General features: G+C 44.8%; 2 protein-coding genes across 3 annotated transcripts in view; both read left to right on the top strand.

Moving 5' to 3' along the window:
* Positions 1–22,193, top strand: part of rad54b (RAD54 homolog B) — a 39,211-nt gene that overhangs the window by 10,784 nt on the left and 6,234 nt on the right. For both annotated transcript variants that reach the window (XM_088600701.1, XM_088600700.1), the window contains exons 4-12: positions 12,716–12,949; positions 14,123–14,410; positions 15,204–15,366; positions 16,409–16,634; positions 17,275–17,482; positions 18,360–18,499; positions 19,699–19,989; positions 20,879–21,060; positions 21,672–21,933. In XM_088600701.1, the coding sequence (XP_088456827.1) occupies positions 12,716–12,949; positions 14,123–14,410; positions 15,204–15,366; positions 16,409–16,634; positions 17,275–17,482; positions 18,360–18,499; positions 19,699–19,989; positions 20,879–21,060; positions 21,672–21,933 (1,994 nt within the window). The remainder of the gene's footprint in view (positions 1–12,715; positions 12,950–14,122; positions 14,411–15,203; positions 15,367–16,408; positions 16,635–17,274; positions 17,483–18,359; positions 18,500–19,698; positions 19,990–20,878; positions 21,061–21,671; positions 21,934–22,193) is intronic.
* fsbp (fibrinogen silencer binding protein) lies at positions 1,001–8,419 on the top strand. The gene is made up of 2 exons (XM_088600715.1): positions 1,001–2,354; positions 7,445–8,419. Exons 1-2 carry the CDS (start codon positions 1,954–1,956, stop codon positions 7,968–7,970), a joined length of 927 nt encoding a protein of 308 aa, XP_088456841.1. The 5' UTR covers positions 1,001–1,953; the 3' UTR covers positions 7,971–8,419.

The following is a 22,193-nucleotide window of genomic DNA, read 5'->3' as shown; positions in this document are numbered from 1 at the left end:
CTAATTTGAGTTTCAGTGCTGAAAATCTTTTCAAGGTGTTTTGTTCAGTGACGCACAAAGTGTGTTTTGATCCCACCATCTTTTTACAGTTTGCAACAATGCTGTCCATTAAAAAAGAGAGAACCTCTGAATTCATTTAATGGAGACTCAAAAACGTCTCCCAAGTCATTTTTATTCTCATCGGTGGCTCTGCTTTTTTTATCTCCGATTCAAATGTTTACAAAAGCAACAAAACGTAACACTTGACGGCCGTGTACAAGTTATATCTACAAGGATTTTTTTTTTCACATTTACACGCAAACCCCCGAAGATACTTCTCTCCTTAAAACCGGCAGCTTTATTTTACGTCGTAAATGTATTATATACAAGAATAAAATGTCGGTCCTATATTAAGTCAGAAGTGATCGAAACCAACTCGAGCCTAAAGAGAAAACCTGTGATATTCACGTTGCTGTTAAACTCTCCGGATTACCAGCTCCTTCAAGAGTTAAACCTTGATGGGTTTTACAGGTAACTCGGAGAGTCGTGTTGGTGAAAGCGTCATCATTGGGGTTTTTTTTCCCCCCAAATCAAATAACATCATGGTAAACAGCGGGATAATAATGACACGTTTTCTTTTTAAGTTTCAGTCTCGTTTAAGGGTCATTATTGGCAAATGGTCTGACATGTAGCCGTCTCAAGGCGAACCCCATTCCGTTTTATTTTGCCCCTAAAAACGAAAAGGGGTCCGTCTTGAGACGGCTACACAAAATGGGGACGGGGCAGCTCCGGTAGACCGAATAACGCGAAAGCAGCGAAAATTCACGACCTTGTGGATACGTCTTGGCTGTATTTTAACCGATAGACGTGCCCGGGCCGTAACACTGTGGTAACATTACACAGCATTGCTCCGAGGTGGCGGGGGAGAAAAAAAAAACACGTACGTAGAGCAGAGGCCGGCCTTCGGATTCTCTCTCTCTTTTTTTTTCCTTCCACGGGGCTGTGACCAAAAAAAAAAAAAGAGAGTGAGAAAGAGAGACAAACCTCTATCTACATCAACAGCGCAGTTGTAGATTAACTTTATTCTGAAACTTGAGCTGTGGGTGAAACCTAACCGGCAGCGCGACGCGGCGCCTGATTGACAGCAGGTCCGGCATTATGCAAATGCCGCTGGGGGTGCTGGCGCTGCAGAGGCGCGGGGAAGATTAGGGCTGCGTTCGGGATCAGTGAGCACACACGCTCTGCCTCTCTGCCGCTCGCACTTCAAATTAAAAGCAACTAGTGTTTCGCCTGCCTGCTTGTGCTTTCGCTTTGGTCTAACGAGCCGACGCACGGGTTAATCTTCCCTCGTGGTCCGTTCACATCGGCGTTACCGCTAGTTTGCCATCAGTATGGGTCCGTCAGTTTTGTTTTATTTTCTCTCTCTCCCGATTCTGTCTGTTGGGTGCAGTTGAAGCAGCTCCAGACGTTTGACTGCGGGAGGAAATGCCTAAAAAAGATGCACGTCTGTGTTTGAGGCGAGAAGGTGGCTGTTTACATCACACTTAAAGATAAAAGGGAAAAAACCCTTAACCCTTTTTCTAAAAGCACACAGATTTGATACAGCTCTTATTTTCCACATTAACACAAAACCAAATGTGCTTGCTTGGCTTACTATCTAATATAGTCTAGGTCTTTAAGTAGGTCAGGCTGGGTTTAAGCAGCTTTCCTGAATCTGCGTCAGCTTAAGCTGAAAGGAATTTCAATAAAACCCTCCCTGGTAGGCGTGGGCCTAAATGAGGCTGGCCTAGTTAAGCCTGATTTCTTTTTGTGTGTGTGTGTTGTGTGTTACAGAAGGGAGAGGGAGAGTTTGGCGTATGTGTGTGTGTGTATTTTGTGACAAAGGGAGAAGGAAAGAGGGGAAGAAAGGGATACCAAGGCAGACTGGAGCAGAACAGCACAAGTCACACAGACCAACACGCAGCATGAGCAAGAATGGCTGCTGTATTCATGGCAACAAACATGGTGGGAAAAGCCAGGTCCTCCAATTTCACTCTGTCTGAGAAGCTGGATTTGCTGAAGCTGGTGAAGCCCCACATTAGGATTCTGGAGGAGCACACCAACAAGCACGCGGTCATCGTGGACAAAAACAAGTGCTGGGACAGCATCGCCGAGCAGTACAACGCCCTGGGGGGCGACCGGCCGCCCCGCACCGCCCAGGGGCTCCGCACCCTCTACAAGCGGCTGAAGGAGAGTGCCAAGCAGGAGATGGTGCAGCGCAAGCACGCCCAGCCCGAGTACCGCGGCAGCATCTCCGAGCCCACCAAGAGAGTGATGGAGATGATCCCTCACCTCTTCCAGCCCCTCCAGGACAAGGACCCCGGCGGCCTGCAGAGGTGAGTCCGCGCCCCCCCCACTCGCACACGGCTGCTCGGGGTCGCCCACTGTGCCCACCCTTTATTCTGCAGCCTCATTGCCAGTGCCGGTGACTGACTGGAATTCCCTGGTGAACTGTAACCTAGCCACACCCCCCCTCCTCCCCTGTCTTGTTTACCCGTCTCTCTCTCTCTCTTTATTTTGACTGAAAGGTGGGCAGAGCAGCGTCAGGCAAGCAGGCCCAGCTTTGCCTGTAACATTCTTGGTTTCTTGATCTGCTGCTGCTGCCTGAGCAGGAGTGCAGGATACTGTAGTCCCCCTCCCAGGCGGCTGTGCAGTCCAGTGTGGTGTAAGGCGCTAGATTTCGGTGTGGTCGTGTAATCCCGCCCCGTTTCTGGCCGCCACAGCAGCAGATGGAAGAGACAAGCAGAGTACAGTGACTCCATCCTGCAGCTGGTGTAGTCTTCTCCACCCTCCCCCCCCACCTCACCTAGCTGCTCTGCGCCTGAGGGAAGTGGGGCAAACCCTTGTCTCTGCTGTCTGACTGCTGTTACACCCAAGAAACGAGCCAGTGGCAGCTCACCTGGTACTTGAGGGATGTGGAAACCATTTGGAGTCTCTTTATAGTGGTTCTGGCCTGTTGCTGGGGATTCTTTTGACGTCATTTTCCTGGCAGGTTCTGCCACTGCGCTTTTTTTGTTTTGCTTTTATCACATTGAGCCCTCGATACAATCGCCTCCGTTCAATTGTACGTTTCAAATCTGGGTTAAAAAAAATCTCTTCTCCTAGGCCAGAGAAGAAGGGGTTTGGTTAGTTTGCGCTGTTAGTTAAACGAGACATGAAACCTCCTTTCAAACAGCACCGCCTTTGCGTTTAATTGAAGGCAAAAGTAAACGTCTTAATTGAATATACTGTAGCTGAAAGAGCAGCTTCCTGCTTTTATAAAGGTCTGTTTTTATTACTTTTATTTTTCAAGCTTGAGAAGCCTTTAAATGCTAAACTCAAAATTTTAAAATGGAGTATCATTAACTCATTTAATTTTTATACCCACCTGATATCTGCATAGCCTTTTCAAATAAAACAAATAAATTAGCCAGTCTGGCAAACCTCCAGATGGTGGAATTAAAAATGCAATGCACACATGATAGGTAATAAGATGTTAGTATGTGGGAAGTGTTGTCTTTTAGGCCTTCATTCCAGCTGTGCTCTTAAAACTTTTAAACGATTCTAAAAAGTTAATAACTTCTGAAACACTTTTGTAATATTTTCTTTTTATTTTTGATATTCGTAAATAAGAACTATTGAAATATAATCAAAAATACGTAAGGCATCCTGAGGTTAACTGAAGGTTTGTGACTTTCTCTACTAGTAATATTCCGTGCTTTACACGAGTGTAGGCCTTATTAATTTCAAAGGTTGTCATAAAGTCTCCAGCAGATTGTTGTAAATTGGTAAATGTAGACTTTCTGTATTAACTTTTAAGAGCAGACCTTTGTGGGGGGAAAAAGTCTCATGTTCTCTGTGTACAGTGTACTAATTAACACACTACAGTAGGTCGCAACACGGCACAAATTCTGTGGCACGCCACAACCCTCCCCACACAGGACACATCACAGACCCACAATATTCTTAATATCAGATACAAACCTATCGAGAATATTTAATCTGGGTTCAAGATGGAAAAAGAAAATATTGTTTTGTTAGGCAAAATGTTATTCTGTTAAGTACTGTGCGCTATTTAAAGATAGAACAGTGTTCTCTGTTTTGGACGGTGCCTGTTGTCCAAGCCATAAGGGTAACTGATGCAGAAAAAAAGTTAGCTTTGATAACTTTTAGTAAAGTAGCAATTATTTCTTTTTTTCCCCCGAGATTCAAAAAAAAAAAATAGTGCTATCAAAATAACCATACTCCCAAATACCATACATTTAGTTGCTTTAGGAAATTTAACTAACACGGACTGCTCCAGGGATAAACCTCATAGGCTACAATGCTGCCACTGTGCAAAGCCAAATATAGAACACATCAGGAAGTAGTGCATTAATTAGTACATTGAACATTGAGAGAGAGAGGCACTTTTTCCCAAAGGGCTGAGGGAGTCTGAAACAGACCAACCAGCCATGTTGTTGATGCTGACTCTCTGGCTCCTTCCAAGACACAGCAGGGCAAGATCCTTGGATCTATTAACTGTGCCTAGTAGCTCCTCTCGTTTGTATTCTTTGTTCTTTTTAGTAACAGAATGTTTTTTCTTACTTTTTTTTAGTAAAAGAAAGTTTGTGGCACATCACAACATCCCCCCCCACACACACACAGAACACATCATCACAGGCCCACATTACTTTTAATGTGGGAAACAAAACCTCCACAAATATTCAATCTGAGTGTGTCTTGAAGTACACAGTCACCTTATACTGGCAGGAGCGGATGACTGAACCACGGCACTTTCATTCAGCTACTCTCAGGCGTGATTTTTTTTTTATGTCCATCATGTGGGAACTGCTCCTGGCACAGTCACAGGTACAGTCTCGGAGGTTGGCCTCCGTCCCACGTATTTATACTGAACACGCAACATGACACATGACACTGGTTACACCTCTATATATATAAACAGTATTTAATCATGTCTTTTCTCAGACGTGGCACAACCAAATTCTGTGGCACAACCGTTAAAGCCCGAAGTCACACCAGTGGGAGCCTGCTGATATTTCCTAGCTAGATCTGAAGTGTAATATTCATGGCTTGTCCTAAATTCTGTAATCCAGCTACCCTTTGCATTGGGCAAGCTTCAAACCTTGAACTTTCATTCAACCTTTTGTTGTCAACACAAAACCTAATGCAGCCATCTGGTTAAGCACACAATAATATACCGCAGCAATGCACTATTACTTCAGACTGCACTTTTTCCCATTGTTCCTCTGTAGTTCTGTAGGGGATTTGTTCTGCTTTCACATTGTTCTGTAACAATACATTGTTGACTGAGAGGAGTTCATCCTGGTGCTGCTGACAGAACTGTGGAATGTTTCCTCAGAACCTCATGGTTGTTGTCTTCTTTCTGAGAAGTGCTTAAGTCTTGACGAATTGCTTCGCGTTACGTGGTTTTGATGGGTGGGACAGGGGATTATTTATGGTTTATGTTGTCCGTAAGTTCATTCCATCGTTTCCAAAAGGTTCATGTGACAAATTGGAAATTCCTTTTGTGTCCCGTGTGCTTTGACTCTGTGTAACTAAGTCCATTGTTTCCACAACCTCGAGAGCAGCGTGCAAGCTTTGCTAGAAACTTGTGAGGATCTGTATGGACTCAATACTGCAACCTTGTCTCCCAGTTGGGATTCTCTAATTCAGACGTTTTTATAAGAGACACTGTTTTCAGCTTCGTGTTCTCTTGCAGAGTGTTCCTTTGCTAGATCTGACATTGCCTGTTTTCTCTCTCATCCTCAGTGGCACTTGATCCCAAAGCAGGTTGAGTTTCCTTGGCCTCTCAGAGTTCTGTAGGTGCCCCATCCCCCAAGCGAAGTTAGCAAGGAGCCAGTCACCTCGCAAAAAGCAGCTTACCTTGAAAGGCTGCAGGGATTCCCAGTTGGCAAACATTGGATAACTGATTACTAAATCTTATTCTCTGGGCTCACATTGCATTTCTCTTAACATTGGTTTGTCTTCTGAGAGTTTGCGTACCTTCTTGTCTCTTCTCTGATTTGACTTCTGCATCTTTTCTCTTTGGAGAGGTTCTTTACAAGACTCTTCAGGAGTAACGTGGGCATAAGATCATATGTCTGGTCATAATCTGTCCCAGTCACCACTAGGTTAGACTCCTGGATCCTGGAGTCTGTAAAAACCGCATCTATGGGAGTTACTTGTTATACTCAAGGATAAACTCCACATTTATCTTTCTAGACTAGGAATGTCAAACCTGGTTTCTGCAGGGCCTTGTCTTTTGATTTTGGTTCCACCTTAGTTCACAGATGCATAGAGGGTCTTATTATTTAATTAACTGCATAATTGTCCTACAATTAGCCAGACTCTGGGGCGATTTATAGGGACATCCTGTGTAATCAGTTGTCGCCAGCAGCCATATCAATCTGCCACTCGCAACCTGCAACCCACTGAAGCTAAGCAGGTGTGAGCCTGGTCAGTACCTGGATGGGAGACCTCCTGGGAAAAACTAAGGTTGCTGCTGGAAGAGGTGTTAGTGGGGCCAGTAGGGGGCGCTCACCCTGCAGTCTGTGTGAGTCTTAATGCCTCAGTATAGTGACGGGGCATTATTGACACTGATGTAAAAAGGTGCCTTCCTTCAGATGAGATGTAAAACTGAGGTCCTGACTCTTCCTGGTCATTACAAATCCCAGGGCATTTCTCGAAAAGAATTCAGGTGTTACACCGGTGTCCTGGCCAAATTTCCCCCTGGCCTTTACTTTGGTTATCCTTGCAGCCTGGTGCTGTTTCCTTTCCTGGGTGGTTCTTCGGTGGATGGACAACAGGCTTCCTTGTTCCCTTGTCACACTGCCTGCGTCATTAGATCAGCCTTCAGCCTTTCAACAGCTGAGCTGACAGTCCAGTGTGTTGCATGTTTGGGGTGTCGCTCCATGTGGGATTCCATACTCTATTCCCAAGATGTCGGCATGTTTCAAACTTTCTTCTTAGACCTTTCATAATTAAGAGCTAAAGTTAAATCCAGGATCTTTTGTTGATTTTCTTTAACGAAATAGATCTATTAAACAAGTTTTTGCCATTCTCACCAGTTGTCAGCCCTTACATCGCCTGTTTTACAGATCAGTTCATTTCTTAGAGATTTTTAAGAGGAATGTAATACAATTTAACAAACAAATCGGCAGCGTTGCTTGAATTAAGATCAGTTAAAATGGGACATTTATTTTTATCTGTTAGCTTTTTTTTGTACTTGCAAGAAGAAAGAGATTTTTGAAGAAAGTAATCTAAAAATCAGCCATATTGCCACCCCTTTCATTTTCTATAAATAGTCATTCCTGAATTTTCATCAGTAGCAGGAGGCCATGGTATCCGATCGTGGAAGTTCTAAGCTAAGAAGACACAGAGGAGTTGACTAGTTACTCGATCTGTTTCTAAACACAATTCTATCTATTTGTTTGCCTCCTATCAGGGCGATGTACAAACACGGGTCCCCCATTGAGCAGCCGGGCAGCAGCAGCTGTTCCTTGCCAGCTCTCTCCGACTACCAGCCGGCCTCCGTCACAGTGAAGCTGGACCACGAAGTCGACATCAAGCCTCCTCCGGACCTGACCATCCTCTCCACCAGGATCGAGGGCGACCAGGAGGACGAGGACATCGTGTCCGTCCGGGGGTTCGACGGCTCCATTTCCTCTTGCCCTTCTTCCGTTAACCTGCCCATGTCCCCCTCCCCCATCCCCATTCGAAGGGACATCTACTCCAGGCCCGAGAGCCTGAGGCACCTGGCAGGGTACGAGCAGGAGACGCTGCAGCTGTCCAAGGAGGAGCACGAGCTTGTCATGGACAACCAGAGGAAGATGGGCCTGTACATGGAGGAGAAGCGAGAGGGACTGAAGAGGAAACAGCAGCTGGAGGAAGAGCTGCTCCGGGCGAAAATCAAGGTGGAGAAGCTGAAGGCGGCAAGACTGAGGCACGGCCTCCCCATCCCACATGTGTGAGCCTTCCTTGTCTCCGGATCGGCCTCGGGAATTCACCTTTTGTTCGGGAACGCTGTCTGGAAGGAAGACGCCACGTGGCCCGACGAACCCTTCTAGAAATGATTGTCCAAGGACAGTGGCTTAGAAGACTGTGAAAATGGTTCCATTAGTGTTATAAGTACCGGACAGTCCAAAGATCTGGATTAGCATCTCCGCCATTTTGTGACTGATCGCTGTCTATACATATGGTTACTTTGGCCAAGCTACAGGCATGGTGTAGTTCACAAAGGATTTAGGCCAAAGTGTGTATATATGCAGTATATATGGCTAGTTATAGTTGTTTTGGTTTCATAACTAGGAGACTGAATTAAACTATTAGAAAAAGATTTTGATCTTAAGTTGCATGTGCAATGTGTTCCAGAATAAAAAAGCTTCAGTCCTTATTTTCTTAGCCTGGGCTAATAAAAGAACTGGTGGCTCAGTTTTTATTTTGTAGAATGCCTTTTCAAGACAAGCACAATCCCTCACTCACACAAAAACTGCATGGATGAATGCTATGTTATGTTTTGGACAGACAACAGCCTCAGTATTTGGGTTGTTAAATTAGAAATGCATCCCAGAAAGCCCCGTTATCTTTTAAGTTAATTAAGAAACATACTTTGAATTGGAAGACTTAAAAGATCGTCAGTTAAATGATGTGAACCAGAGACTTCCATACGAGAGTACCCATCATCTGTGGGAGAAACAGCAAGACCTTTGTCTGTAGTACTTTTTTATAAAACTGTGCAAATACGGTATGCATTTTAAAACGAATAAAACAAAAATAAAGAGGGGATTGAATTTTTTAGAAATGCATTTTTAAATTGTGGTTTCAGTTCATATTTGGGAAGTGACTCGGACAGCCAGCTTGTTTTTAAATAGAGTAATGACTGCCCTACTCAAATTACATCTTAGGAAGGCCTGTTACATGATGGTTCTGCTGTATTTCCATAGGGATTGCTCTGGGATCACTGGATTAAACTTGGCGTTCGGCTTTTCACTGCTGCTGTACTTGGCAGTCCTTGGATTTACCATTGAGCTTTTACATACTAAATAAAAGCTTTGCAATCCTTTTTGGAAGGAAGGAAATATTTCTACCTGTTACAATCATATCAGGCATCAAAAGAAATCCACTGCATTTTTGTTTTTAGAAAACTCGGGTGGATTTTGGATCTTGATTAAATGTTTTTGGTGGTGTTGTTTTTTTTAATTGATCATTCTTTACTGACCCAAATACTTTGACTTTGATTGTTACAGAAGTACTAGTTCACCTAGTTAGTGAGGGTGTTAATTGTGCACAGGTGATGAGGTGATTCGACCTGTAGATTGTCAAGATGGTGCAAATTGAGAAAAAAAAAAGGTATGCTCCTTTTATCAAGAATGCCACACATTGGTGCCATTGTTGCTTTGGAAGTTGGACTAAGACAGCACGTTGTTGATTGCCATCTGGGGTTGTTCAGTCAGCGATTTCTAACCTGGCAAGATGTTGTGGCCAAACAGTTGATTGATGATAGGCCACAGTCTAGGAGATCATCAGTCAACAGCTGGCCGGGATGAATGTTGAGGTCTGGATTGGAGTGACAGGTCTGTACAGAACTGCTCTTGTATTTCTGGTAAATGGACTGATGTGCTCCATTAGTCAAGTGCTACATAGTAGGACACTTTCTGCTCTTCCTGAAGTTGACCCCATTGCAGCAGGACAGCACACATCCTTGAGCTGCTCATGCAACTCCTGCGTGATAAGAACGTGAAATTGGAGACCTAGAGGTCAGAATTGAGCCCCTTAATTATTTTCCCAATGAGCTGAGCTGGTGTGTGTCTTGGAGGGCTCCGAGACCAGTGAACATGCTCGTGCCTGCCATGGTTCTACGAGGTGGGGATGAAGCCCAACAAGACGTCGCCTGCAATCTGGCGTGAAGTACACACTGCAGGTGCACAGCTTGTTTGACTTCCCTGCTCACTACTGCCACACTTTCCACCCTGTTGATTAGTGACCAGCGTTAATCAACGTAATGAGTTTACCTATGTCATGTGTGTTAAATAAAATTGTAACCTTTGTTACAGAAAGATGTACTGGTAGGTCAGATGGCTTCTGGGAAGACTGGCCCTGGTGTGTGTGTTTGTGTCTGTGTGTCTGCCCTGTGATGGGCCTTGTGTTCGTTGCTTTCCTGGACAGGCTTCGGCTCCCCCTTGATATCGTATTGGATAAAGAGGTTCATACATATATGGACTAATTAGATATTTATAAAAATTAAAAATGTACATACCATTGTAGAATTGGCAGTATTTCACTCTTTCAAGCCATTTTAGTATTTGCGCGAGTTGTTTTAATAGAGATGGATTTCTTAACTGCAGTGAAGCAATAGATTCGAGTAGATGATCGAAAATTCAGAATGGTTACATTTCACAATAGGAAATCCTGAGCTTTGTTTTCCATGTGGTGTGACTGAACATGTGGTGACAGATAATATTTACAAGGATGTGCATTCTAATCAATGGATAAAACAGCACAAATATGTGGATATATAAGTTTTTGGGTGCGCCGTGGTTTGACTCCCATCAATTCAGTCAATGCTGTGTGCTTTTAGAATCGCAATTAAAGATGGAGCGGGGTAGATTCGTTGATTGATTTAGTAATCGCCAAAAAAGCAGCCTTTGTGAAAGCTGTAGAACCTTCCTACCATGATTGCGAATGTCTTCACTCTGCAGATGTCCCAGGATAATGATATCAGGACTGTCATCTGCCTCCTCGGGTATTGGCATAAACGGTTAATAGGTTTATTTGCTTGTGGGAGATGTCAAAAGAGCTTGTTTGGTTAGGCCTTTGACAGTTTTAAACCTGATGTCGACTGAAATAAGGCACAAAGGTTCCCCGTTTCATCTTTAACGTGCTGGAGCAAAAGATGGCAAAATAAAATGCAATTACTGTGCAACTTTTCCCCATTCCCCAGTTTTCAGGAAAATGTCATACCCTACTGTTTTGCAACCTCAGTATGTTGAACAGATGAGGATCATTTGTTTCCTCTGATATTAGTTAATGTACTGTATACATTTTCAGCATGCCAACAATTCATTTCTAGTAACTGGGACAAGCCATATACAGTAGTACATTTCTGAAAGTATTAATTTAGCAGTATGGAAATAAGCTATATTCACCAAGTTGCTAAAGAAAAGTATCAGGCTGCAGAAAATTGTTTGCCTAATTTTTTTTCTTTCAAACTACCTCTAGTGGCCGATCACTAGAACAGCATCGATACACAAGAGGTGAACCACTATTTCATTTTCGAAATTACAGGATTCTATGAAAAATGTTATGTACTGTATGAACAGAAAGTGAAAATTGTGTTCCCAACTCAGTCTAATGTCTAGGAATAAGAGAGTAAAGTTTTGATCTTTTTATCTATGTTATGAATTTATCCAAAAGCATTAGGACTGTTTGTAACATCAATTACACCCCTTTTCAGTATACTTTATGTCTTTTATAAGCATAGGTAGGATTCTGATATGACCATTCTGGTCATTGTTAATGATTTATATTGAAATGTATTTTGTTGTCATTGAAAACAAAAAGAAAAGTGTATTTTTATTAGCAGTCTTTCCTTTCTGCTATCCATCAGTCAGTTCTAATTACAAATGAACATAGTTGATTGATCTTATTTTCAATCTAATACTGTTGTAGGGCTCTGACTAAATGTGAATCGTCTAGGTAAAAGGCTTCATGATATTCACATACTGTAGTACTTTATACACTTGGCGAGTTTAAATAAGGCAATCCCAGTGCATTTCCGTGACAACTTGTTTTGGGAACAAAATAGGCTCGGATTAAATGTCATCATCAAACCTAGATCATAGATTACTGTACGGATAATGGATTTCTTTTGGATAGGAATTCTTGGTTAGAGGGATGGCTGAGGTTTTGTTTTTAATCAGAGTATTAATGTGCTTTCATTTCTGTGCCACAATCTTCTAAGCACTATAGGCAGCAGATTTAATGAAGAGTGAACCTAAGAAGGTTTATTTTTAAAATGTTATCGGCTTCAACAACATGACTGAGTAGATTGCTCCATAGACCCACAACCCTTCTGATAAGAAATGCTCTGCCCTGACTGGAGGACCTCATCCAGCTGCCTGTTGAAGGTTAATGTTAATGGTTAATGTTTAATGGTTCCACACACCCACAACACTTTGGGTAAAAAGATCCTACACTACACACTCAACAGAAGTACAAAAATCTAGTGGTTTTTAAGCAGAATACTTCAACTCCTCTGTATTCCTTTCCCACTCCTCTGGTTTGACTGACCACATCTCCCATGACTGCTGCTGCCTCAAAATGTGGCTCTTGTTCACAGTCACAGACGGAGTCACCTGGTTTCTATCCTAAAGCTTTCAGGACTTAGTTGGCTTGCGGTTGCACCGATACACTGTCTGAATATTCAGCATACTCGGAGGAATCCATGTTCTAGCAAATGATGATCTTTCAAGTTGTATTAACGTGCTGCCGAGATTTGCCTTTATGTCACTCAGCACTCAAGCCACTTACTTCCTCGACAAGTGACAGCAGACCTAAAGATGGAGTTTTAAAAAGATAAATTTTCCCTTATTTTTGTGGTTATGTACCTAGCAGAAACCCCTCAGGACGGTCATTCTCTCACAGGTGACAGGCTGAAGTGTCCCATGCTGAGATGCTTCGAGGAAAAGTGACGGGTTGAGTTCTTTCTGTTTGGCAGATTCCCGGCCCCCCCTGTCGGTGTCGATTCAGCCGACGCCGGCCCCTCGCCGGGCAAAGCCAGACCCGTCCCCGGGAGGGCAGGGTAGCCCGGACAGTGCCGCCAGGTACTTCAGCGTGGTGTGGTGTAAAGCGTCCAAGAAGAAACACAAGAGGTGGGAGGGGGACGCCGTGCTGGTGGCCAGAGGGAGGAGCGTGGTGCTGAAGGACCTGGAAGGCAAAGACATCGGGAGAGGTGAGGGTCAGCCCACCCCCACCGAGCCGCCCTGGCTCAATGGCGCCCCCCGGAGGAAAGCCCTGGCTCTGCACTCGGATTTCACATTCCGGTCAAAAATGTGATGACACATACTCCTGTGCCTCAGTGTACAAACGCCCGGTTTCAGAATGTTTCTCCGTAAGGAAGTGTGCGTTTTCCTACCGGTGTCTCGCAGTTCTGAGAAAGTTTAGCTACAGTGGAGGCTGTACCCTTCATCGACAAAACGAAAATGCCTCGCTGACCTCCCACAGCCCCATTCCTCTGTGCACCTGCCATCTTAGAACTTGTACAAAATGTTTACATTATCTGTTTATCTTGTTAACTGCTATACTTGGGTAAACAGGGTAATTATCATAAATAAGCAGCAATATTCTTTCTTTGACGACCAGTTTTCAAGAACAGATTTTAAATTGAGGGATGGGTGTATTAATATTTATTTTACTGTCTGACATGTTAAAATAATTCGTGGAATCATGAACAGTTGAGGTGAAAGTGTACCACAAGCTGAAAAGGTTCGGGAAGCCCAGATAAAGCTTCTGTGGGTATTTGCACTTTTTATAGTTTCTTTTTTATTTTAACATGAGTTACTCATGAAAACAGTTGTAGATAAATGTATTTATTATTCTTCCTTTAATCACCTTCATTGCAACTCAGGACATATTGTACACCTGCGTCTGTCTGGAGGGACTGCACAATGAAACAATTTTGCTTACAATACTTCCCGCTGAAAGAATCTTTATTCTATTAGAATGGGAAAGAGGCTAGTACTTTAAAGTGTTTGTTGGACAATGACAACGAGTTTTTTAAGGGACACTGTGACTCGGGAAGGAGGCTTCTTTGTGTATTGAGAGCAGTAGGTTATCCTTTCTGGGCAGCAGTGAGGAGAGCTCTGGAAGTGTAACTGGAAGGTTGTGGGATCATTCCCAGGTGGGACACTGCTGTTGTACCCTTGATCCAGGTCCGCCACCTGAACCGCCCCAGGAAAATCCCCTGCCGTAGAAGTTCTTTTGGATAAAAATGCCAACCCGATAAATTCCTAATAATCTACAGTTCAGGATGCAACACTAGTGCATTAACTGTATTACGCCAGCTGGCTCTCCCCTGGGATCGGGATCAGTTTGGGAAGGTGTAACGGGCTGCTGTCCTCGGCAGGCACTGGCTACAAGTCCTCCGAACTGGAGAGCCTGGCCGAAGGGCAGTCGCTGATGGTCGGCGGGAAAGAGATCGAAGTGATGGGCGCCGTCTCCGCGGAGGACTTCAGCAGCGGCCGCTGCTTCCACGAGGGCCCTGCGGAAGCCGCCGCCGCGCCCCCTGTCCCTGCGCGCAGGCCGGCCCAGAAGCCCTTCGCCGGGCCCGCGCGGAAGAGCGGCTCGGGGGCGCTCCAGCGAGCCCCGGAGACTGAAACAGGGTGCAGGCCCCGCCACGACCCTCTCGCCCCAGGTACCCCAAGCCCCTACCGTCATCAGCGCCCAAACACCTCCCAACAGACAGTGCCGTCAACGGGATAACTTTTTGCTCCTAAATAAAAAACCTACTCAAATTTCTAGGATGCTGGAAGCAGTACAGACGCCTTCTTACTACATCTTGCTTCAGTCTTAATTTTCTCAAATATACCTTCAGGCACCCTGATGTTATTAAGACCCTGCTGCTGCAGTAACTAAATCCCTCCATTTTGTTCCACTGGAATGCAGCATGGATATGTACCTCTGCAATGAAATCTCTTAGCAGATTGTATCAGTGCACACTGGGTTATTCACGTTTTTTTACACTTGGTATACAGCAAGCAGCTGCCACTTGTCTTGATCTGTATGTAGATGCATACAGTGCCTATAGAAGGTCTACACACCCCTACCAAAGTAACATATTTTGTGGCCTAACAACGTGAAATCAAGACACACGTGCAGGACTGAGTCAGCATGTGTTTTTTTCGGGGGGCTTTTATGCTTTTGCTACATTTTTGCTTTCCGTCATGGTAATCACTGCATTGTTTGAGCTCCCAGGAGACTGTACTGGGGTGTGAATGGGAGAGAGGGTGAGGAGGGGAAGGACAGGATCCTTCACCGGTGACAGGCCATGACGAGCAGGTGGAAGGAGACAAGGGGTGTGTGGAACGACTGTTAAACCACAAACTAGCCGCAGATACTGGTCTGTCCCTGACACGTGTGCCACAGTGCAGAAACGGCCGCTGACTTTCCAGCTTGGACTGCCCAGTGCCCTTTGTGTCCGTGCTCAGGAGCTCTGGTCATGCCTCGGCCCACTCTGAACCACCAGTGGCTGTTCAACAAGGCTGGTCTACAGGTGGTGGACGTTGTTGTGGATCCTTACCTCACTGCCCACCTCAGGCCTCATCAGAGAGAGGGCGTCGTCTTCCTGTACGAGTGTGTCATGGGAATGAGGTATGCACTGCGTCCGAAGAGACAGTATACACTGGAGCTGACTGGTTTATGCATATCTGTTACTGGTGCAGCATAGCCCTGGCAGATGTAGATCTCGAACAGGGCAAGTTACCAGAATCCTGTGTTTTGCATTAGCCTGCTGTTGCTGTATGGCTTACTGTCCTTTTCATGAAATCTACTTTGGTACAAATGTAGGAGTCGCAGTCTTGTTGACTGCAAAAGAAGTAAATGAAATTAAAATACTTTTTAGAGCTGGTAATTAGATAGATACTTTATTGATCCCGTGAGGGAAATTGCAGTGCAACAGCAGCTTAACACAGACAACACAGCCACAGTGTAACAAATTATATAATAATAGTACAATACATACAATACAATATAAGAGTTACTCACAGTCCGGACACACAAAGAACAGACTAGAACAGAACAGTACACAGAAAAATCGTATCACACATATGAATATAAATATAGATGTCAATATAGATAGAGATGTAAATGTATTGCACAGGTCCCTGGCATATATTGCACAAAGTACGGTTGTAAACGGGAAAAGAAAAAGAAAGAGAACAGATGTAGCAGTAGATGTGTAGATGCGTTCAGTCCAGAAACAGGTCACTGTCAATGTATTAATGTATTAATGAGTATCTATAACATTACTACTAGATAATATGTTCTAATCATGTACAACCGCCAGTCACTTTTGGTAGCTGCCTTAAGTCATTGTTATTAAAAGAAAATCTACGCTAGAGCTTATGTACCTACAACCGCAGGAAAGCCATTGAAACCGTTAATATCATCAAGAGCTTATTTGCCCAATATTCCTTTGGAGAGCCCGTTCTGGTGGTGTTGGGCAGTCAGCCCATCTAGCCCGTTCAGTAGCTAGTTGGTCAAAGAATTTCATCCAGCTGTTTCCTGAGGGTAGCCGGGGTCTCGCCTTCCACCGCATGGCTCAGCCGTTTATTTCACAGCCCTCAGGGTAAAGCAGCGCCGCCTGTTCGCGGTCTTAAACGCACGCCCGCGCTGTTCCCACTGGCGTTTCCAGGGCGGCCGGCCGGCACGGCGCCATCCTGGCCGACGAGATGGGCCTGGGGAAGACCCTGCAGTGCGTCGCCCTGTTGTGGACCCTGCTGCGCCAGGGGCCCTACGGCGGCAGAGCCGTCCTCCGGCGGGCGCTGGTGGTCACTCCCGGCAGCCTGGTGCGCAACTGGGGCGCGGAATTCCAGAAGTGGCTGGGCGGGCAGCGGATCGGCGTGTTCGCCGTGGACCAGGTGGCTGGCGCTCCGACGACGGAGGGGGAAGGGGAGAGGGAAAGAAAGGCATCTGTCAGGGTCCGACCAGAAATTGCGGAGTTTGTTCTGTATCCAGAGTACATGTGAGGCGAGAGGCCTGAAAAACTAGATTTTCTTTTTTTTCCCTGTTAAAACCCCTCAGCTTCAGAGCGTTTGCCTAATTTTCCGGTTGATATCCCTGGGAGGGTAAAAGTTAGCCCATTTGTTAGTGTTTTCACGACAGATGAAGATACTGAATTCAAATCCTTATATGTTATTTCATCGATCAGTTCATTAATTTAACTTTGTTTACCTGCAGGACATCCTGATTAATACTTAGACAGTAGGTGCAGTAACTACACTAACTCAGAAGGTGTCTTTTTTTTTCTTATTCCTGTCGTGTTAAGGCCTGCATGACTGCCTGGACACCTGCTGTAGCCTCAGTTAAAGTTGTCCAGATATGTAGTAATACAGTCTTGTAGCACAGAGAGCTTAAAAAGTATTTTAATTTTTGTTATACTTGCATAAAACATATAGCAATCTGCAGTTTTGAGATGGAATGATTAAAGCTGTGGTGTTTTGAAGTGGTACAGTATAGAAATGTGACATTGTTCCATGTGTCTGTGTGTGTCATTGAAAGGATCACAAAGTCGAAGAGTTTGTCAACTCTCAGATCTACGCTGTGCTCATTATCAGCTATGAGATGCTGCTTCGCTCCGTGGAGCAGATTCAGAGGGTGGAGTTCGGCCTCATCATCTGTGATGAGGGGCACCGCCTGAAAAACAGCAGCATCAAGACCTCCTCGGCACTCAGCAGCCTGTCCTGTGAAAGAAGGATCATTCTCACAGGTAACAGTCTGTCGTTAGAAGAGAGCTGTTGAGAAGGATCTCCTGCAGGGGCTAAAGATTCTTAGACAGCTTGAGCAAATAATGACAGATAAGTAAATCACAGTATTTTACCTTACTTTACTTTTTACTAAGTTGCTCGTAAAATATTCCAGTCATGGTGTATAAAGATATGTTACTCCTGGTCTACAGTACTTTTGGTGTACTGTATCTTGTGCTTATTTGGTGCTGAGGCCCAGCTCCTGACACCTCCTTGTGAATTGAAAAATTAAACACGCGTGTTTGCAATTAAAAAAAAATAATCATTTTAAACGAGGTCACGGTTTTATTCCGTTGGCTACTCAACTTAATGAGATCGGCACAAAACATTTTGTCAGTATGGTTACACTTGGCAGATCAAACAGATTCTGAAACCCTTCCATCAGAAATGTTTAAAAAGATAGAGTAGACCTAATGACATGACATTATAGTGTATTACTAAAAAATTGTTGTGTAAGTTACCGTATTAGAATGTTATCGACAGTGATGGCATGCTCATGTCTGGTATCTCTGTTGCCCTCCTGTGTCTACTTTCCTGGCCACATGGTTTAAACAGATCTGTCTGTCTATTTTTATGTGTTTTATTAAAAGTAAAATAATGTAGTCGAAACTTTATTTATGCCCTGTCTCAATAACAATATGAAATACATCCCTGAGACAAGACCACCTATTTAGAGGAATCCGTGGTAACAGTGACCTACTATTTAACGTCGTGATGTTCTTTGTTTTCCAAGTTTTGAATTGTCAAGTTGTCTGCTCCTCTGCCGGCTGTGGCAGCTGTGAACCTTTGACCTGAAAAATGAAACCAGTCTGAGAGAAACGTCTCTCCCTCCACCCACAGGCACTCCTGTGCAGAATGACCTCCAGGAATTCCACGCAATCATAGAGTTTGTGAATCCTGGAATCCTGGGCTCTTCCTCCGCATACAGGAAGGTGTACGAGGAGCCCATTGTCAAGTCCCGGCAGCCATCTTCTACAGGGGTATGGGTTTCCTCCTGTTCTTGCTCTTCCAGACCGGAAAAGTGATCTGTCCTAAGATAGATATAGACATTATCTATAATATAAGATATAAGACATTAGATATAGCTAAAAATGTGCATACCATTCTTGGCAATTCTTTTAAACAGCAATTAGAGACATTAACTAGGTGGTTGGAGGTGAAATATCGAAGCAATGAATGCTACTGTACATTCTGTAAAAACTGTGACGTGCAGCAGGGAATTATGGTTGTGAGGTTTATATGTCAGCGGCTACTGTATATCACTCTGTATATACTACTGTATATCTGAAGCTCAGCCAGTGTGAGCCTGGTTAGTACTTGGATGGGAGACCTCCTGGGAAAGCTAAGTTTGCTGCTGGAAGAGGTGTTGGTGTGGCCAGTAGGGTGTGCTCACCCTGCAGTCCATGTGGATCCTTATTCCCCAATACAGAGATGGGAACACTATACTGTGAGAAAAGTGCCGGCCTTATATATATATCATATAATATATATTATATATCAAATAAGATGTAATACTGGATCCTGACTCTCCATGGTTATTAAAAATCCCAGGGCGTTTCTCAATGTGTAGAGGTGTTACCTCTGTGTCCTGGCCAAATTTCCCCCATGGGCCTTTACCAATCATGGCCTCCTAATAATCCCCATCTATGAACTGGCTTCATCACTGTTGTCCTCCCCACTGAGAGCTGATGTGTGGGGAGCGTTGTTGTGCACTATGGCTGCTGGCACATCATCCAGGTGGGGGCTGCACACTGGTGGTGTTGGAGGGGATCCCCGTTACCTATGAAGCGCTTTGAGTGGAGTGGCCAGAAAAGCACTATACAAGTGTAAGGATTCTTATTATAATCAGGTCCTTTTTCTGTCTACCACATTTTGTTCAATTTTAAATTCTGTTAAAATGACGAGGAATGTCTTCCTGAGGTGTCTTACCCTCACGTTCTCATCCCTCAAACTCACTGCTGTGAGATGTCAGCTGTGAGAAGTGTTTCCAGTTCTTTTTGTCCTGGAGCAGACACGATGCGGATTGCAGCCCATCCAGGAATGTCGGCATACTGTACCACTGCTTACGAGCATGCTCGATAGGACGCACAATAAATCAGACGTGAAACAGCTTGTCGGGACTCGTGACATGAACCCCCAGGGCCCTGGGCGACTGCATGATGGTGTTTCCAATCGGCAGGAGGAGAAGCGCCTGGGTGCAGAGAGGGCGGCAGAGCTGGCTCGCCTGACTGGGCTTTTCATCCTGCGCAGGACCCAGGAGATCATCAACAGCTACCTGCCCCCCAAACTGGAGTGGATAGTGTTCTGCCAGCCCACACCCCTCCAGCTCGAGGTCTACCGCAACATCCTCAGCTGCCGCCTGGTCAGGTCCTGCCTGCAGGGGGCGCTGGAGAACAGCCCTCACTTGGTCTGCATTGGAGCACTGAAGAAACTCTGCAACCACCCGGGCCTCCTGTACGCCACCATCAGGGTGAGCCAGCCAGAGACGTGGCTGTGCAAAAAAAGCATGTCCCCATGTGTGATTTCCAATTTCTTGGTTCTGTCTTGGTCGCAAAGACATAGGCTTCTTGTTATTTTTTTCATGCGCACATGAAGTAAAGAGATCTTCCATTTACACGCTGACATGATTTCTTGGCATCCTGAAAAGCGTATGCATTACTTTATGAGCTTTGTAAATACACGCCCCTTCATCTGGGAGCTGTTTTTGCCAGTCCGTGGACAAATGCAGATTTTATAGAGGTGGTATTTGTAGACAACAGTTCATGCAAAACAGAAATAATAACATCAAACAATTAATCAGAAATTAAAGAAAATTGTTCATGTAAATCAAACAACACATCATTTACCCTTCTTATAAAGGGAGTACACATGGTTATTCTGTTTTCTGTAACGTTTTGTCACACTCTATTTATCATGTGCAAGAATGCTCATCATTCTGCTTTCGTGAAACACCTTTTAGCAGATGAACTGTCAGCCATGTGCATTTCTTGATCCATAATCTTGTAATGTTGTCATGATTATTATTTTTGGTAGAATTGAGTCATTGTTTTAGAATATGAATTAAGTGATTATGCCTTCTTTTTAATGCCATATTAGGTGCCTTGATCGTATTTCTCCTGCCTCTTTTAACTGAACTCAGAGAAAACAATATCATTTGCTTAATGCAACAAAATACGTTGTATACCTTTAGTACAGGGTAAAAATGCAGGATAATCATTTTGTCCCTTGTTTGCTGCAATTTAATAAAAATGTTTTTTCCTTTGACCTGTAAGCCGAGCTATAGATGTACAGTACGTTTGTCTTGCGTTGGTCCCCCTTTGTCAGGTGGGGTGCTGAATGACGTGGCTGTGTTTTAACAGGAAAGAGAAGACAGGGCCAGGAGTGACTGCGCTGATGCAGCCGAGAGCTCTCTGTACGAAGGCTTGTCTGGGCTCTTCCCTGAGGGGTACTCTTCAGAGGGGCTTGACGCGTCGGATTCAGGAAAGCTGATGGTGCTCACAGACCTGCTTGCAGCGATCCGCCAGCTGAGTCCCGCCGACAGGTGCTTACTGTGACCGAGTCTCTAGCAGTAATTACAGCTCATACTCGTTAGCGCAGGCCGGTGGTCCTTTAAATCATCCTCCGCGAGCCGTCTAGCAGGCTGAACAAGTCTGCGTGGATTACAGAGGAGACAGGCTGGTAGAGAACCACACTCACTGCGTGTGAGTTCATGATAAAGTGAGGAGTTAGATGGAATCGGTTTCATGGACATCAAGGGAATCCAGATAAACACGCACGCTCTGAGAAACAGAACCCTCGTTCCTCAAAGTGACAGAACTCTTTCAAAACAGTTTCTGTTTTATTCCATTGTTTAGCTTTCAGTCCTCTGCTTAGATTAGCCTGCGACAGAAAATTGATGCTTTGTAAAATGAAAGAAGCAAACACAATTAAAGCAGCCAGCATAAGTTGCAGAGATTCCGAAGATGTGCTGTACCCTTAGTGTCTGACCTTTGAACGCAGAAATCCTCTTCCTTTTAGAAATCGGATTTTCTTTTTATAGGATAGAAACAGGATAGGATTTTATTTGCTTCTCCTTCCACACAAGCAGTCAGATCGGGGTGCGCTGGTCGTCTGCAGGTGAAGCTGATCGATTTTTCTCGCACCTGCTTCCAGAGTTGTGCTCGTGTCCAATTACACCCAGACTCTGGACATGCTGCAGGACCTGTGCCGGCGCTGTGGGTACAGATCCACGCGGCTGGACGGGCAGACCCCGGTCTCGCAGCGGCAGAAGATCGTGGACGTCTTCAACAGCGGATACTCCTCCGACTTTGTGTTCCTGCTGAGCTCCAAGGCAGGGGGAGTGGGGCTGAACTTAGTGGGAGCCTCGCACCTCGTTCTCTACGACGTTGACTGGAACCCAGCCAACGACATCCAGGTACAGCCACTGCAGGAAGCAAAGGAGCTCATTCAAGATGGCGCCTTGCTAGTGGCAGCCTGTTACAGCAGCTCTGTGTCTTTTTGTTGTCTTTCGTTTTCTGTTCAGTTAGTTAGGGTTAGTGAGTTAAGTGTTTTTCTTCTTGTCTTTGGCGGCGATTAGATTTGCGATCACAACACGGTGGAATTCTAGGGAGCTGAGATACTTCTTCTTGCTCTGCAGTTTCCCTCACGGGATCAATAAAGTATATTACTGTGTGT

This window comes from Lepisosteus platostomus, chromosome 12, assembly GCF_059453375.1.
Source record: "Lepisosteus platostomus isolate fLepPlt1 chromosome 12, fLepPlt1.hap1, whole genome shotgun sequence".
Lineage (NCBI taxonomy): Eukaryota > Metazoa > Chordata > Actinopteri > Semionotiformes > Lepisosteidae > Lepisosteus > Lepisosteus platostomus.
This window is presented reverse-complemented; position numbering and strand designations above follow the sequence as displayed.